Source organism: Macaca nemestrina, chromosome 1, assembly GCF_043159975.1.
Source record: "Macaca nemestrina isolate mMacNem1 chromosome 1, mMacNem.hap1, whole genome shotgun sequence".
Taxonomy (NCBI): Eukaryota; Metazoa; Chordata; class Mammalia; order Primates; family Cercopithecidae; genus Macaca; species Macaca nemestrina.
The window spans coordinates 13,372,032-13,391,567 of NC_092125.1; the positions used below are offsets into that span (position 1 = coordinate 13,372,032).

Below are 19,536 nucleotides of genomic sequence, written 5' to 3' on the forward strand. Positions count from 1 at the left end.
AATGGGATTGTTAATTTTAAAATATTAAATTTACATTTGTAACCTCTGCAATATATACAGAAAAATTAGAAAATATAGATAAGCAAAAATAAGAAAATTAAAATTACTTTTAATCATATCAGTGAGTTTTCCAGACTTTGTGATTGCCAAATCTGGTGCATTTAAAAATAATTGTATAAATAAAGCTTGCTTCTGATAGGTAGACTGGCCTTTCAAATTAATGCATATACCATTTTAGAAACTTATACAAATATATCCTATCATTAATATCTTCATGTGTGGCATTTTTTGGTCCATCTTAGTACAACTACTTTATTATTGACATTAAATCATTGCCTTACAGTCATTTAAAAATTTTTCTGACGTTTCAGCATCGTTTAAATAGAACTGACTGATTAGAAAGTTTTGTAACTCTTTGGCATATTTGTGGACAACCTGGATCTTTGTGATGGAAGGGCTGAGAATCACCTAGCTGGCTTATGTTAAAGTTATTAGTAGGATTCCAATGATCTAGACACAAGTCTCACCTGAGACAGAGCTGAAAACCTTTTTATAGTATTTGTACTATTGACTCTGTGCAACTAGCCCAGTTAGAAGGGAAATTCATGTGATGCCGAACCTTCTGAAGATTTTCAGCTCTGTAGTGTGATTCTTTCTCTTCCTAAGGCATAGATTTAAAATAAACAAAAATTCCCAAATGAACCATCAGGCAGAAAAACTAATGAACAAACACATGCTTACCTGCCCTCAGAGTGTCTATCGCGAGTGTGGTGGTGGCTGTGATGTTCAGAATTTATATAGAATTTGCCATTTGGAGAAAAATATTATTCCCTGAATTGCTTCATTTAATGTGGGACAGGTAATCTTTTGTTTCTAGACACTGCTGGAGCCATATATACAAATGTTTGAAGAAGGATATCAGAGTAATTAGAAAGTAACTTGAGGTCCTGATTATATCTAAGAACTTTAGCCCGATAATTGATGGATAAAATTAGGTAGTGGTTAGTGTATCCCACATGCAATACCAATATATTAAATACTATATGTACTTATTTATAAATGATGTTTCTTTATTTAAAACTTTTTACATGCTTTTTTCTTTCGCAGGGTAATAAGAGATTTGTTTTTGAGTTGTAATGGAGTAAATCAAATAATCGAATTAAATTACTTAAATGGTATTCGAAGTCATTCTCTAAAAGCATTTGAAACTCTGATAATCAGCCTAGAGGAGCAACAGAAAGATGCCTCAGTTCCAGGTATTGATGGGATAGACAATGAACAGAAGGAGTTGTCCTCTGTACATGTAGGTACTTCTTTTCATCATCAGCAAGCTTATTCAGATTCTCCTCAGAGTCTCAGCAGATTTTATGCTGGCCTCAAAGAAGCTTATCCAAAGAGGCGGAAGACTGTTAACCAGGATGTTCATATCAACACAATAAACCTATTCCTCTGTGTGGCATTTTTATGCATAAGTAAAGAAGCAGAGTCTGATAGGGAGTTGGCCAATGACTCAGAAGATACTTCTGGCTATGACAGCACAGCCAGCGAGCCTTTAAGTCACATGCTGCCATGTTTATCTCTCGAGAGCCTTGCCTTGCCTTCTCCTGAACATATGCACCAAGCAGCAGACATTTGGTCTATGTGTCGTTGGATCTACATGTTGAGTTCAGTCTTCCAGAAACAGTTTTATAGGTTTGGTGGTTTCCAAGTATGCCATAAGTTAATATTTATGATAATACAGAAACTGTTCAGAAGTCACAAAGAGGAGCAAGGAAAAAAGGAGGGAGATACAACTGTAAATGAAAACCAGGATTTAAACAGAATTTCTCAACCTGAGATAACTATGAAGGAAGATTTATTATCTTTGACTATAAAAAGTGACCCCATACCATCAGAACTAGATAGTCTAAAAAAGAGTGCTGACAGTTTAGGTAAATTAGAGTTACAGCATATTTCTTCCATGAATGTGGAACAAATTTCAGCTAGTGAAGCTGCTCCCGAGGAAGCAAAGATATTTACAAGTCAAGAAAGTGAGACCTCACTTCAGAGTATACGACTTTTGGAAGCCCTTCTGGCCATTTGTCTTCATGGTGCCAGAACTAGTCAACAGAAGATGGAATTGGAGTTACCTAGTCAGGTAATACCGTGTCCTTAGTTCAGCTGTTATATAATATATATACATAAATAGATATATAATGTAATATATATTAGGTTTTTTATATATTACGTTTTTTATATATATATACACACACATACACAGACATACACACACACACATTTTTTAAGTGTCAGATGAATAATAATGGATATTGTGTTTCAAAGTTGAAAGATCTAAATCTTTGTGTGATTTAGATCTTTGGCTGCCCTGCCCAGATCTCCTTTACCAAACTGATCACCCATTCACCATCTGCACATCAGCACCCGTCTTCCAGGAATTGCCCTTGGCCGATGGGACATGCCTCACAGGGAGTTGCCCGGGAAGGATGCTCATAGCTAATGCTGATAGATGTGGCTCTAAGAAGTGGCGACAATCACTGTGGGGCACTTCAGGCTCCAGAGCTTCCCAGGAAATGAGGCTGGGACTAGACTTCTCCTAAAACCACATCTTTGTCCAGATTCTTCCCCTAATCTTTTCTGCTTTCCCTCACATTCTTACAAGTTTTCTCCTGAGATCATTTCTCGACTAAAAAGGAATCCAGGGACTGGGAATATGGCAGACCTCTTCTGTCCTCACTAACTTACCCCTAACTGTTCAGCCAGCCAACAGGCTCTTCCTACTTCAGTTCCAGCCTCCATGTTGCCTTATCTCTAAAAAATCCTGATGCTTCCACACTGAATTTCCACAATTGAAATTCACACGCTTTAACACAGCACACAAAACTCTTCAGTCTTGCTTTGACTTCTTTGCTTAGCTTCATTTCTTGTCATTCTTTACCATGCTGCAATAAAAACCAAATAAGATGAACTAAGTATTTTATCAATAAAAATGTTATTAATTTTAACAGGATGTTTGTATAGAGCTAGATATTTATATAGTCATTTTACTTTCATATCAACTGCAAGTAAATGGATTAGCTTTATAGTTAGGTAAATATTTTTTCATCATTTAGTTTTTTAAATAGTTATTAATATTCTTAGTCTCTTTTATTTTACCTTAGAACTTGTCTGTGGAAAATATATTATTTGAAATGAGGGACCATCTTTCCCAGTCAAAGGTGATTGAAACACAACTAGCAAAGCCTTTATTTGATGCCCTGCTTCGAGTTGCCCTTGGGAATTATTCAGCAGATTTTGAACGTAGTGATGCTGTGACTGAGAAGGTATGAATAACGACATATAGTTGTGTTCTTTGGGTATGACCAGCAGAGGCGGAAGTTGGGATGAGACTAGGATGCTGATGAATGTCATTAGAGCATATGGACTAGGACTTGGTCAGATGAGTTCAGTGGATCTTATTACCACGTGATGGATATATGATGGGATGAACAGTATTTTGTCATTGCCCTGTCTTATACATAACAGGAGAGCAGTATGATATGCTTTTCCTTATCTAATCTGGAAATTTACTGAGAATTACTTCCAGTTAAGACAGAAATATATTACTTGATTTGGTATATTTTACATATACCTGATAGTTTATTAAATGCTAATTCAGGAATGGTGATGATTTACCTATCCTATCTGGTTCTTTGGTGGTACAGCTAATATTTCCAGAACTCTCTACTCACATTAATTTTAAATCGTTCAACATAAAAATGACTAGTATTTACATAGAAAATAACAATCACAATGTTTTAGTTGTTTAATGTTTTTTCCTAAAGCAACTATTTTAATTTTCTTTCCTAAAATTATATGGTGCATAATTAGCTCATTTCCCTCTCATTTTATGTTTATTTTACCTTTAGTTGCCTTCTGTCCTTTATTTTTTATGTAACTTCTCTTTTAATTCCTTGATCTAGCCATGTATATGATGTTTTATAAGGTTTTGAAATAACATTGTATGTTACTATTTGGCATAACTTAAAAACATGCTGAAATAGCTATTAATGTTCATCATATTACTGAATTAATTGATTAACTGTAAAATGTTAAAATACCTACTTTATTCTACCTTTTATTGTTGTTACAATGATGAAGTATTCTGAGCTTCTTTAGGTGAAAATGTTTTCTGAAATGAAGGTATTAGTGACATTTTTATAAGAAAAGGAAAATTTCTGTCTTACAAAGGAAGTTAATACTGGAACTCTTGATTTCTGAGATGCTTGTTATGTAGACAGTTGCATTCTGAGATATTTTAATTAATCCCTTTGAAAAAAATGTCTTGTCTGCTCTAGTACCTAATTTATGAGGCATTTATAAAAATCCTTATGAAAAAATCTTTTTATTAACAAATGTGCACAAATAATATATATTAGTATTAAATTGTATGAAGTAAAATTTCACCACATTGTGGTTTTTAGTCATTTCCTATTGTATAACTAGAATGAAATTTCTTACATATATTTATTTATTAATAAATAATAAATAAATGACCTGTAACTTACTTTGTTAGAAACCCTCTTTTTTGAGGTATTAAGTTGTCTGAAAGCATCTGGGAAATTTTGCTGAGTGAATTTCATAATTTATAATAATTCATATTGCTAAGTTTTTTTCTTTAAGAAAATATTGAAACTGTCCTTAACATGACTTTTGAATAATAAGTATTCTATAACTAAAAACAAGCAAATATTACAACTTTTACCTTTGAATTACACTGATTTATAGAGTCGTCAATCTGCAGAAGAATTGTCATCCCAGCCTGGTGATTTTTCAGAAGAAGCTGAGGATTCTCAGTGTTGTAGTTTTAAGCTTTTAGTTGAAGAAGAAGGTTATGAAGCAGATAGTGAAAGCAATCCTGAAGATGGCAAAACCCAAGATGATGGTAAAATATCATTGAAGTGCTTGTGATTAGATCTGCAAGCCATATCATTGAATAGCAAAATGGTTCATAATAATACCACTTTAGAATTTTGTATTGCCTTACAGTTTAACAAATGTGTTGCATTATCATTTTATTGATCTTCCCAACAGTCTGGCATTCATATATGCAATAATGTGATATAGTTTGTTATCACAAACATCGTCTGAGTGCCTAAAATGAAATTGAAGGACAGCTTACCCAATTTCATGTATATTCTAGTGTGAAAGACAATAAATACTAGAAATAGATAATAAAATAGAAATAGATAACCTGGGTGATGTTGTAATCGTAACTGGGTGGTGAAATTTATAAATTTCTTAACTATATCAACGTTTTATTAAGAGCACAGCAGTCTTAAAAGATCTTATAAGTCAATTTTTCCAAAATGCAATATTCAATAAGACAGGATTGTTTCTCAGTTATGAAGTCGGCAAAATTGATAATTCATCCAACCAATAGCCAAGCCTGCTATTTTCACAAAGATTTGGGTAGGCAAATTGAACTGCTCTGTGATTTAGGTATTTGGGGGGTCAGAAAGTTTGAATAGGTTTTTTTTTTTTTAAAGTTGTGTCCATGGGATATGTTAAATCTGTATCATATGTCTATAAAAATTCTTGTTTATTTGTAAAATTTGTGGTTCTACTGAAGATGAAAATTGCTTTTAAGGCAACTCATTAATCTTCAGAATACCCATATCATTGTCATAAGTTGTGTTGTAGGAAAAGATTGGAAAAGGTTTTGTAAGCATCCTCTGAATAGTACTTTTGCCACTAGATCTTCTAAATGATTAATAAAGTTTGAAATATTTAGTGTTTAGGGAATAAAAATAATCTTTTGTTTTTCTCTTTTCAGGGGTAGACTTAAAGTCTGAAACAGAAGGTTTCAGTGCATCAAGCAGTCCAAATGACTTACTCGAAAACCTCACTCAAGGGGAAATAATATATCCTGAGATTTGTATGCTGGAATTAAATTTGCTTTCTGCTAGTAAAGCCAAACTTGATGTGCTTGCCCATGTATTTGAGAGTTTTTTGAGAATTATTAGGCAGAAAGAAAAGAATATTTTTCTGCTCATGCAACAGGTAAAAGATTCATTTAGTTAAATGTGATCAATATTTATCAGACTCATCACCCAATAACATCTCCTTAATGTATAACCCAACTTTTCTGAAAATTATTCGAGATGATTACTTATCTTTGCTGGTACCTCAGGTGTGTTTTTACCTACAAGTGGTATTCCAAAATCTTCTAATTCCATAGTTTTTTAAAAGTAGCATAAAAAGTTAATGTCCTTTGCTAGCCAGTAGTAAATTCTCATCTATTTCTGAGAATGGGTAATATTTTTTAAAATGCATTTAATTTGAATATATGCTCACTGTTTTGAAAAATCAGAAAATTTAAAAACAGTATAAAAAGAAAATGAAAATTAGTATAATCCTACACATAGTAGTCTTTTTAGTCATTTTAAAATACATATATATACATATAGTAGATACCCTATCATATAATTTATTATGACATTACAGTTGTTTCATGCTTCTGTGAGGTAAGTAATTTAATTTTGTATTTTTTTTTGTAATCTTCAGGGAACTGTGAAAAATCTTTTAGGAGGGTTCTTGAGTATTTTAACACAGGCCGGTTCTGATTTTCAAGGTAAGTTGAAACTGTTTTAACAATAGCTCTGAAATTATTTTTTGTGAAAAGTTGATAATAATGGCTTCTGGCCGGATGTGGTGGCTCATGTCTGTGATCTTAGCACTTTGGGAGGCTGAGGTGGTAGGCGGATCACTTGAGCCTGGGAGTTCAAGACCAGCCTGGGCAATATAAAGAGACCCCATCTATAAAAATCAGCCAGGTTTGGTGGCGCATGCCTGTGGTCCTAGCTACTCGGGAGGCTGAGGTGGGAGGATCACTTAGGCCCAGGAGGCCAAGGCTGCAGTGAGCCGTGATCGTGCCACTGCACTCCAGTCTGGGTGACAGAGCAAGACCCTGTCTCAAAAAAAAAAAGTCTTCTATTGGCATAGTGCTCTGTGATTTCAAAAAAGCGTCTTTATGTGCATTATCCCATTTGTTCCTCAGATCCACACAATGAAATAGACAGAGTGCAAGTATGTTTATAGAGAGGAAAATCTAGATTCCAAGGGGTTGACTTGTTCAGGGTCATATACATAGAAGTGGCATTGTGGGGACTGTAAACCCAGTCTAACGCTATGTTGTTGCCATATCTGATATTGATTACTCTGTACTTGGTACTTCCTCAGACATTTGAGGAAGTCATAATGAATGTATAATATGATTGCTAATCACAATAAATCTACATTTTAATTGGAGAACTTAAGGCTAGCCTACACGAGACGTTAATTTTGGTTTGTGTGATGTTTTCTCATGATTAAATTCAGGTTATATATTTTTGGCAGGAGTACTCAGAAGTGATACTGGGTCCTTCTGAGTGCATCAAATTAAAAGGATTTATGATATATGGATCTTACTACTGGTGATGTTAACTTTGATCATGTGGTTAAGGAGGTGTTTGCTGTTTCTCTATTATAAAGTTACTATTACCCCTTTATAATTAATAAGTATCTTGTGGGAAGATAACTTGAGACTATGTAAATGTACTTTTTCTCATTCTTTTATCCACTAATTTTAGTATTATGAAAAAATATGAAAGTATGATGATTCTTGAGTGAGACAGTTAATTCTGTGGTATCTGCCAAATAGTGATTTTCTATTTCCATCATTCCTTCTGCATTTATTCACTGAGATTGTACTTTAAGGAAAAGCTTTCTCTTCTCATTCATTTACTTATTTAGTATATGGGTGTATTTTTATTTATTACGCTAGGCACTTAGTGAACCCTTGTGTTCTGAATATGTGTTTCCATTTTAACTCTGAGAAATTACGTTCCATTATTTAATAACAGCTTTATTGGGATATAATTCCCATACCATAACTTTCACCTATTTAAAGTGTAGAGTTCAATGTTTTGTAGTAGGCAGTTTATTTACAGAGCTGTGCAACCATCACCACAATTAATTTTAGAACATTTTCATCACCTCCAAAAGAAACCCTGTACCCTTTAGCAGTCATTGCCCATTGCCTCTTAACCGTCCTCTACACGGATTCTTCTGCAATTACTCATCTACTTTCTCTTCTGGATGTTTTTCCATATACATGGAATATGTGGTCTTTTGTGACTGGTTTCTTTCACATAGCATGATGCTTTCAACCTTCATTCATGTGGTAGCATGTTTCAGCACTTTAGTTCTCTAATCATGTTTTAAATTTCTTACTTTGTATGGATTCCTTTTTTTCAGGTTTTTTTTGGTTTTTGTTTTTTTCTTGTAGACAGAGTTTTGCTCTTGTCGCCCAGGCTGGAGTGCAGTGGTGCGATCTCAGTTCACTGCAACCTCTGCCTCCCAGGTTAAGCAATTCTCCTTCAGTTTTTATTAATAGACTTTATTTTTTAGAACACCTTTAGATTTACAGAGAAATTGAACAGCTATTATAGAGTTCCCTCATAACACCCTTCCCTGCCAGTTTCCCTTATTATTAACATCTAACTTTTTGTGATGTATGTATTATAATTAATGAACTTATATTGATATGTTATTATTGACTAAAGTCCATAATTCAGATTTCTTAAATTTTTACATAATGTCCTTTTTCTGTTCAAGGATTTTATCCAGGATAATACTACATAATAGTTAGTTGTCATGTCTTCTTAGGTACCTCTTGACTGTAACAGTTTCTCAGACTTTCCTTGTTTTTGTTGGCCTTGACAGTTTTGAGGGGCACTGGTCAGGTATTTTGAAGAATGTCCCTGTATTAGAATTTGTTTGACATTTTTCTCATTATGCTATCTTGTGATTTTGATTTGTATTTCCCTAATGATTAGTGATGTTGAACCTCTTTTCATGTACTTATTGGCCATTTGTATATCTTGTTTGAAGAAATGTCTATTCAAGTCCTCTGCTTATGTTCGAATTGGGTTGTTTCTTTTTTTGTTGTTGAGGTTTAAGAGTTCTCTATATATTCTGGATATTGATTCCTTATCAGATATGTGATATGTTAATATTTTCTCCTATTCTGTGGGTTGTCTTTTTACTCTGTTGATAGTATCCTTTGATGCACAAAAGTTTTTCATTTTGAAGTCCAGTTTATCTATTTTTTTATTTAGTTGGCTGTACCTTTGGTGTCATATCTAAGAAATCATTGACAAATCCAATATTATGGAGTGTTCCCCGTAAGTTTTATTCTGAGCGATATATAGTTTTACATTTAGGTCCTGAATTCATTTTTAGTTAAACTTTGTATATGGTGTTAGGTAAGGAGCCAACTTTATTATTATTTTTTTGCATGTGAATATCCAATTTTCTTAGCACCATTTGTTGAAGAGGCTGTTCCTCCCCCATTGAATGAAAGTTTTGGCACCTTGGTCAAAAGTCATGATTACACTAGGGGTATGGACTTTTGAGAGGAAGATCATAGAAGCAAAGTGCCATTGTCATTAAATCATATCAAGGGTACATATTGTCAACATGATTTATAATTGCTGATGTTGACCCTGATCACTTGCATTAAGTAGTGTTTGTCAGGTCTCTCCACTATAAAGTTACTTTTCCCCTTCTCTGCTTCTTTTCTTTTTTGGCTGAAATAACATTCCACTGTGTGGGTATACTGCATTTGATTTTTCCATTCTTCAGTTGATGGACATTTGGGTTGTCCTACTTTTTTGCTACTATGAATAATGCTGCTATGAACACTCATGTACAGTTTTCTTGTGTGAACATATGTTTTCATTTCTCTTGGGTCATTTCTTTTGGGTCATATGGTGACTCTGTGTTTAATCATTTGAGAAATTGACAGACGATTGCCCAAAATGGCTATACCATTTTACATTCTTACCATCAGTGTATAAGGGTTCTAATTTCTTCACATTCTTGCCAACACTTGTTATTATATGCCTTTTTAATTATATCTCTCCTAGTGGATATGAAGTGGTATCTTGCTGTGGTTTTGATTTGTATTTCCCTGAAGGCTAATGTATTAAGTATATCTTTGTGTGTGCCTTAGTCCCTTTTGTGCTACTATAATGGAATACCACAGACTGAGTGATTTATAATGAACAGATTTTTATTTTCTCATAGTTCTAGAGACTGAAAGTCCAAGATCAAAGTGCCAGCATCTTGCAAGGGCCTTCTTGCTGCATCCTCACATGGCAAAAGGCAGAAAGGAAAAGAGGCAAAAGGGGGCTGAACTCTCCCTTTCATGAGGGCATGAATCCCACCCATGAGGGCAGACTCCTCATGACCCAGTCACCTCCCAAATATCCCATCTCTTAACACTACCACAATGGAAACCAAATTTCAACTTGAGTTTTGGAGGGGACAGATATTTACACCATAGCAGTGTGCTTATTAGCTATTTGCATATTTTCTTTGGATTTCTTCAGAGAAATGTCTATCCAAATCCTTCAGCCATTTTTATACTGGTGATTTTTGTTTTGATTATTGAATAGTAAGAGTTTTTTTATATATTCTAGATGGAAGCTCCTCATCAGATATGTGGTTTGCAAATATTTTCTCCCATTATTTGTGCTGTCTGTTCACTTTCTTGATGGTTTACTTTGATAGCACGTTTTAAAAGATTTTTATGAAGTCCTATTTGTCTATTTTGACTTTCATTGCCTTGCTTTTAGTGTCATATCTTAGATCTAATACAGGATCATGAAGCATTATTATTTTAAAAAATAATTTTCTCCTCTCCATATTCCCTTCTCTTTTTTTTCTTGTATTCTAATTGTAATCTTGAGCCTTCCCAATTGATCTTGCAAAGATAAGATTATCTTTCCTGTCATATTGACTATGTCACTGTTTTTATGCTACATCTTGAGACATTTTTTCAATCCCAACCTTTTATTTAATTTTTCATTTTGGTAATTTTAATATTTAAGAACTCTTTTTTGCTTGACTGTTTTCTGGTTATTTCTTTTTCATATAAGGATATAATATCTCCTCGTATATATTTGATTATAGTAACAAACATCTTAAAGTTTCTTCTGTCCCCAAATTATCTCATTTTCCTCTGGGGTCAGTTTTGTCTGTTTCTTGTTTTTTAAGTATTGTTTTTACTGCTTTAGGTTGCTAATTCTCTAATATTTTTATGAACCTTTTTAGGCTATTTATGTTTAGCAAAACTGTTGGAGATTTCCTCTAATACTGTGAAAGTGAATTTATTTTCTATTTTGGCCTCTTTCCTGAGTCGGTAATATGTTGAAGAGCTCTGTGTGAATGTGCCGTTGGATGATTAGGGGCTTCCCAAACACTGTAATGAAGAGAGCTTTACTTTGGGGGACCATTAGGGATACTATTACCCTGCATGGCAGTTTGCATACCTTAGAAAAATGCATCTTTCACATATAGGGCTTGGCTGGCTTATAGTGTCTTTGTGCTGAGAAAAAAGGCATCCCTTTCTTGATCCAGGCATCACAGCCCAAAACTAGGATACATGGCTTGGCATACAGCATTCATGCTTTATTTTAGTCTCTGCTTTTCCCTCTGGTTAGGCAGTTTGTTCAGTCTGCAGACTGGACAGTTATACTCGGTAGCCATGATGCTAAAAGCCTATATACACCTGAGCTTTTGCCTGGTAATCCACTTCGTTTCTTTAGAGAAGAGTTATCAGGTTTGGGACCTAAAAGTGAATACTGAACTATCTGTGCTGTGTACTGAGAAACAGGAGAGAGGTGGATATTCACAGAGAGACCTTTCATTAATCCCTGTATTATCAGCCGCACTCTCACTTTCTCTCCAGACCTTAGATGGACAGCTCGGCTTCCTACTGCTCTGAACCTCTTTTTAATTCAAAGGAATTCTAGGTTGCAGCTTTGTCTTTTATCCATCTGCTTTTCCATCTTCAAGAAATATTTTAAAATCTTTCACTAGATGTGCCCCAATGCCCACTGCCCCCACATATTTTTGCTGTTATGGGTTTCTTCCTTCTTATAATTCTGTACTTTAATGCTGTGAGTTTTCAGTAGTACACAGAAGCAAGTGTATATATCCATTCCCCCATTTTTAACTGGAATCTGTTAGTTTTGAACTGGAAAAATAAAAAACTAAGCACACACACTTTGATCATATTATTTTCCTACTTAAAAACCTTTAATGGATTCATGTTATGTACAAGACAAAGTCCATGCTATTTTATGGTCTCATTGCAAGTAGTCTCTCCAGATGTATGTACTATTTTATTACTGTGTCAGCTCATTGCTTCTGCAAAATATGTTGCTTAAATACAGCTTCTATTCTCTAACCTCCAGGTCTTCCAAAACTACCAATCTTTTAAAACTTATCTCAGGTTTTAAATCAAGATTATTTCTTTCAGGTCAAAGTGGAGATAATATTTATTTTGTAGGGTTTTTTTGTTTTTGGTGAGGATCAGCTGAAATAAAGCATGTAAAAATACTTTGAACACTATAATTTGCTCTACAAATATTAGTTATTATTTTGCTCTAAAGAATTCTATGAATTTGTGTATCACCATTTATGTTTTGTGCTAAACCTATGATGGAATAAAGAAAATGTTCAAACTAAATAGTTGGTGATATTTAAGTATTTAAATCATCTTTAATATTTCCACTACTTGTCATCTAATTTTGTACTTAAAAAGTGATAGATATAATTTAAACATTTTCAAGATTAGAAGTTAGCAGACTATTTTATTATATAGAAGTATTAGCTTAACAAATATTATGTTGATTTATGCTTCTTTAAAGAATGCCCTTAGTTTATTTGTAGCTAATTAATCTTTAAGAAAAGTGAGCTCATGCCAGCCGGGCACGGTGGCTCACGCCTGTAATCCCAGCACTTTGGGAGGCCGAGGCGGGTGGATCACCTGAGGTCAGGAGTTTGAGACCAGCGTGGCCAACATGGCAAAACCCCTTCTCTACTAAAAATACAAAAATCAGCTGGGCATGGTAACACGTGCCTGTAGTCCCAGCTCCTCGAGAGGCTGAGGCAGGAGAATCACTTGTACCTGGGAGGTGGAGGTTGCAGTGAGCTGAGATCATGCCATTGCACTCCAGCCTGGGTGACAGAATGAGACTCTGTCTAAAAAAATAATAATATTAAAAAGAAAAGTGGTTTTTGTTGTTTTTGACGGTTGGTTGGTTGATTTACATTTAGTTATATGGCTATTTCTTCAGCAAATTTTGTGATTGCTATACTAGATTTTTTATAATCCATTCAAAAAGTGACAATAGTATTTTAGCTCTTTTGGTGAAATTGCTCATTTGTTCCTCTAATTGTGTACTAGCCTTAATTTTTTTCCTCTTTCTTTAATTTAGCATGCCAGAAAGTATTGGTGGATCTTTTGGTATCTTTGATGAGTTCAAGAACATGTTCAGAAGAGCTAACCCTTCTTTTGAGAATATTTCTAGAGAAATCTCCTTGCACAGTAAATATGCTATAATCTTTACATTTTTCACTGATACATTCTATTAAAAATTATAAGTGAAAGAATTTATTTTTAATTATTTAGAAATGTTACTAAGCTCTTTTGATGTGACAATTGGTATAGTCAATTTCTTATTATTATGTGTGAAATGCTCAATTATTTGCATATATTTTAACCATTTCACTTCAATTTTGATTAACCAGACATATCACTGAGATTATCTTTTCTTTACCCACCCCATCTCCAATTTTTGTGCTTAGAAAAGCTGAATAATTTTAATTACTAAAGAGAGCTTAATTGTGAATAGTTATAACCATCTTAGGGATTATCCTTCTCAAAAGGTTATTATCCACTATACTCTTCAGTTATTGTCTACACTTCCCCTTTCCATTGGTGTGGCTTAGTGTCTTTTAAACTATTATTTGCTAGGAAACCCATTTTTTATAATGAAACCTTGACTAGAAGCATAAGCAAATAAGACAGAAAACTTTGGAGCTACTTCGTAGTGGGATTTGGATGTTCCAGAGCCCTGCCCACTTTATCACCCTGCTCCAGTCCCAAGGTTCCTAAGGGAGCTCTGTGGAACATGGGTTAAAAACCACTAGTGTAGATCATTGAAAACTGGCTGCTATATTTGTGGAATGCTTTTTTATTACTTCTTCTAAGTATATTTGTCATTATCATAATCAACATCAGGTGTTATTTTAAGCATGAATAGGACATTGTACTAGGTTAATCTTTTTTATTTTTTTCCTTCTCTCTCCTTAGTCATTGTTCTTGCCTTTAATTAAATGTGCATTTCCTCTTGTATTTTCTATAAATTCTACATTTCAGTTTAACCAAAAACTTGTAATATAAATAAAAGTTTAAAACCTTGTTTCAGTTTGCCAAACACAGATGAAAGAAAATTTACTTGATATGAAAAAAATCATGTGAAATAAATTGGAAAGCAATTGAATACTCAGTTTTATGAAGACAGTCATGCTCTAAAGTCAGAAATCTGGAGAATATGTAATGTCTCTGGTTATATCTCTGATTTAAAAATAATTGGGAGAAGAACCATAGTTTACTTAGAAATAAACATTTTTCGTTAGTAGAAATGATTCTTGATATAAGTATTATTTTTAATTTAAAATTTAAAACCAAATCATAACTATTAAATCTAAATATGTATCAAAAAATCTAGGTACCCCATAAATATATGTACTTACCATGTATCCACAAAAATTAAAAATAAAAAATTTTAACAAAAAAACATCTAAGGCAGGGCACCATGGCTCATGCCTGTAATCCCAGCATTTTGGGAGGCCGAGGCGGGCAGATCACCTGAGGTCAGGAGTTCGAGACCAGCCTGACCAATATGATGAAACCCCGTCTCTACTAAAAATACAAAAATTAGCTGGGCGTGGTGGCATGCACCTGTAATCCCAGCTACTCAGGAGGCTGAGGCAGGAGAATCACTTGAACCTGGGTGGCAGAGGTTGCAGTGAGCTGAGATCGTGCCATTGCACTCTGCCTGGGCAATAAGAGCTAAACTCAGTCTAAAAAAAAAAAAAAAAATCTAAACATGAAACAAATTAACCACAAAAGATTACATATTTTAAGAATGAAGGCTGGGCATGGTGGCTCACGCCTGTAATCCCAGCACTTTGGGAGGCCAAGATGGGTGGATCACCTGAGGTCAGGAGTGCGAGACTAGCCTGGCCAACATGATGAAACCTTGTTTCTACTAAAAGTACAAAAATTAGCTGGGGGTGGTGGGGGTAATCCCAGCTGTAATCCCAACTACTCCGGAGGCTGAGGCAGGAGAATAGCCTGAACCTGGGAGGCAGAGGTTGCAGTGAGCCGAGATCACGCCACTACACTCTAGCCTGGGCAACAGAGTGAGACTCTGTCTTAAAAAAAAAAAAGAATGAAATCTGTTTCATATTTTATCTCAGCTATGAAAAAATGAAAATTTTAAAGATGTGGGAGATAGGAAGGTATTTATATAGGAATACTGATATGTATGGGTATGTTTGTATTTTCATGTATAACGTAAATTTCAAGATTATTATGTACTTTATTACATGATTAGAAAGTTTCATTTGTTTTTCCTTTTCTCTAGAAAATTCTTCTTCTAGGTATTCTGAAAATTATTGAAAGTGATACTACTATGAGCCCTTCACAGTATCTAACCTTCCCTTTACTGCACACTCCAAATTTAAGCAACGGTGTTTCATCACAAAAGTATCCTGGGATTTTAAACAGTAAGGCCATGGGTTTATTGAGAAGAGCACGAGTTTCACGGAGCAAGAAAGAGGCTGATAGAGAGAGTTTTCCCCATCGGCTGCTTTCATCTTGGCACATAGCCCCAGTCCACCTGCCGTTGCTGGGGCAAAACTGCTGGCCACACCTATCAGAAGGTTTCAGTGTTTCACTGTGGTTTAATGTGGAATGTATCCATGAAGCTGAGAGTACCGCAGAAAAAGGAAAGAACATAAAGAAAAGAAACAAATCATTAATTTTACCAGATAGCAGCTTTGATGGTACAGGTATGATGACAGGATTATCTGATTTGTACACGAAGAGTTTTCAGACTGTATTTTTCCTTGAGCAGTAAAAATGTAGTAGTGTTCTTAACACTGTTAACATGTTCTTCACCTTAAATGCCTTAGTGATGGTAGGTCCTGACTTATCAAAGCCTGAGTTGTCATATAGCCTTGAATATCCATTACAGATACTTTAGTTTTTTATAGGGGTGAAGGGGACACCACAAATACAACTTTTTCTGGGGTCATCAGCCCCTAGAGTTCCTTATGGAACTTCTTTCCTGGTCCCATTACTGGATTAGGGTGGCTCCTGATGTTAGAAAAGGATAAACCCTATAGCTGCTTTTCTTTCTGTTATTTCCCAGCCTCTGTTAGACAGTCCGCATTTCATTTTCTTTCTTTTTTTTTTGAGGCAGAGTTTCGCCCAGGCTGGAGTGCAATGGTGCGATCTTGGCTCACTGCAACCTCCGCCTCCCAGGTTCAAGCAATTCTACTGCCTCAGCCTCCCGAGTAGCTGGGATTCAGGCGCTGGCCACCATGCCTGGCTAATTTTATATTTTTGGTAAAGATGGGGTTTCACTATGTTGGCCAGGCTGGTCTCAAACTCCTGACCTCAAATGATCTGCCTGCCTCAGCCTCCCAAAGTGTTAGGGTTGCAGGTGTGAGCCACCTGCTTTTTTGTTTTTGTTTTTGTTTTTATTTTTTTTTTTGAGGCTCATTGCAACCTCTGCCTCCCAGGTTCGAGTGATGCTCCTGCCTCAGCCTCCCAAGTAGCTGGGACTACGGGCGTGTGCCACCACGCCCGGCTAATTTTTTGTGTTTTTAGTAGAGACGGGTTTCACCGTGTTAGCCAGGATGGTCTCAGTCTGCTGACCTTGCGATCCGCCCGCCTCAGTCTCTCAAAGTGCTGGGATTACAGGCGTGAGGCACTGCACCCGGCCTGTGAACGTCCTTCTCTCTTTTATTTCAAGTTCTCCTTCTCATGCTGTGTCTTACCTCAGTGACCCTCCCCTAGTTCCTGTCACAGAATGTTTAAATGCATCAGCCATTCTCCAACATTAGAATAAATTTCATTCCAGTTCCTTCTTTAACTGAAGAATTGCTATTATACTGCACCTTGTTTCTCATATGACTAGGGCAGAAAAAAACTGTTCATTGAAAAACAGTTTATGGTGATGGAAAGTGAAGTAGGTGGGATAATTCTTAGGGCCTATGGAATGAATGAAATGACTGGATGAGACAGATGTTTAGGGCTTTATATGTACATGGAGATGCAGCCCTCAATTCCACAAATCTTTCATTATTCATTATTATTAGCTCTTCATTCCACAAATCTTTCTCACCCAGTGGAACCTCTGTTTTAGGACACTGCCTTCACTAGAATTTTCTGTTGTGGATTGAATTTTTCCACCTAAGAACTGATAGCTCTACATGTGATAATATTTATTATGATGCTATCTAATGTGCGTTGAGTGCTTTCTGTATATATGTCACTTTGCTCAGCTGTTTCTATATACATTTTTAATATTAACAAGTTAGTAAGTGCTCATACTATCTGTATTTTTAGAGGAAGTTAAGTAGCATGACCAAATTATATAGCTGGTAAGTGAGGAAAAGGAATTGAAACCCACCTGTTTTTAATTCCAGAGCCTTGACATTGCTACTATACTATAAGCTATGCAGATTGCCTTCTCATGTTTTAATGGAGGCAATCTCAATGTAAACAGTCTCTTATAAAATGAATAAATGTACATAGTGACCTGAGAAAAGTAAATATTAGAAAGTTTTGTCTTAATTTTTTATTTTAAGAATATATTAGAAAACATATTTTAGAAAGATGATTTTGTATAAACACTTAAAAATAGTAGACATGTATAAATTTTTGAAGAGAGATAAAGAATATTTTGCTGTGATACCACATCTTTTACCTCTAACTGATGCCTTTGGACAAATTAACCTCTCAGCGCCTCAATTCTGTCACCCTATGTATATTTACCTTATAAGATGGTTGTGAGCATTAAGTTAAATATTTGTAATATTCGTACTCTATAATTCCTAGGTACACACTGGTTTTGTCCTACTCTTTTATTTGTACAAGTTCATATTTGGTATGGAACATTTTTAAAATTTCATGTCAGATATGAGTTCTCTATACATCTTATATCTTGGTCAGTAGCCTCAAAATAATCAGTTACTTTAACTCTTCTTTTTTAAAACTATTGTCATCACTACGGGGAGTATTTTTTTTTTAACATCGGTCATGGTTTTACCTGTTGAAAAATAGCAACTAATACGTATGCAGTCTAATAAGCAGTAGTGTTCTTTAAAAGTCTGAACCTTTGGACATGCATTTTGTATTATGATATAACATAGCTTTATATAAAGTCACAAGTATTATAATGACAAGTAGATCATCATACATCTTCAGGTAGTGCTGTGTTTTAAAAGATGAGAAAGAGGAGTCAAGATGAATAACCAGATAGCCCAAACCTGTAAGCATTTACCCTAGCGTGCCTTAAAGAAACACTAGAGATTCTGAATCACTTAGCAATTATATTCAAAGACCACTCACCAGGGAATATAAATTATGAATATATTCAAACACTAGAGTTTTTCCTTAAAATTTGTAATATGAAAATTTTTAAAAATCATGCCATGTGATAATTCTAGAATGATTTTTGGTAGTGTGAGACAATGACACACATTGACAGTGATGTGTGCTCCCTGGACCAGGGTCAGGGAAGTCATAGTGACCCAATCCAGCTGAAGAAAGAAGCTTGGTACACATTGTAATAGGTTGTCACATAGCAGTCTGGTTATGCCCACAGTTGTCCTCAGTTATTATACATTTTTAAACATTTAATAACTTTTAAAGTACTGAATTACCATTTTTCATCCCTTGTGCTTTTTTGGAGTTAACATCTATACTCTGGAAATATGGTTGTTTAGAACAGATCAGGCTCAGACATTCTGGGTAGGTAACCTACTACAAATGAACAAACGTGCTTTGTATTCTTGTAAATTCACTTTTCTACTCAATTGTTATGAACCATTTTACTGATCATTTTAACATCTTTTTCTTATAGGGAGCGACAGACCGGAAGGTGCAGAGTACATAAATCCTGGTGAAAGACTCATAGAAGAAGGATGTATTCATATAATTTCACTGGGATCCAAAGCGTTGATGATCCAAGTGTGGGCTGATCCCCACAATGCCAGTTTTATCTTTCGGTATTGATTATCCTCAGCCTCCCATGAATAGATAATGTATTTAAATAATTTATGTAAGAGACATTAATGTGAAATCTGCTAATAAAATTTCATTATAGCGAAACAAAAAGTCTCATTTAAAAATATATACATTCTAACAGCTATTAATATCACTTTTGTAATAGTGTATTATTCTATCCAAAAATCCATAAAATCTAAAATACATTAATTCTCGGCTGGGCATGGTGTCACACCTGTAATCCCAGCACTTCGGGAAGCCAAGGCAGTCATATCAGCTGAGGTCAGGAGTTTGAGACCAGCCTGGCCAACATAGTGAAACCCGATCTCTACAAAACAAACAAACAAAAACCGCAAAAA

At 34.9% G+C, this 19,536-nt stretch overlaps 1 protein-coding gene across 1 annotated transcript in view; it reads left to right on the forward strand.

Moving 5' to 3' along the window:
• LOC105474609 (lysosomal trafficking regulator) overlaps nt 1-19,536 on the forward strand; it is a 200,414-nt gene that overhangs the window by 61,500 nt on the left and 119,378 nt on the right. Inside the window, exons 6-13 of the mRNA XM_071073958.1 lie at nt 1,108-2,137; nt 3,159-3,320; nt 4,765-4,921; nt 5,813-6,039; nt 6,544-6,610; nt 13,308-13,417; nt 15,525-15,951; nt 19,035-19,179. Coding sequence (XP_070930059.1) covers nt 1,108-2,137; nt 3,159-3,320; nt 4,765-4,921; nt 5,813-6,039; nt 6,544-6,610; nt 13,308-13,417; nt 15,525-15,951; nt 19,035-19,179 — 2,325 coding nt within the window. The remainder of the gene's footprint in view (nt 1-1,107; nt 2,138-3,158; nt 3,321-4,764; nt 4,922-5,812; nt 6,040-6,543; nt 6,611-13,307; nt 13,418-15,524; nt 15,952-19,034; nt 19,180-19,536) is intronic.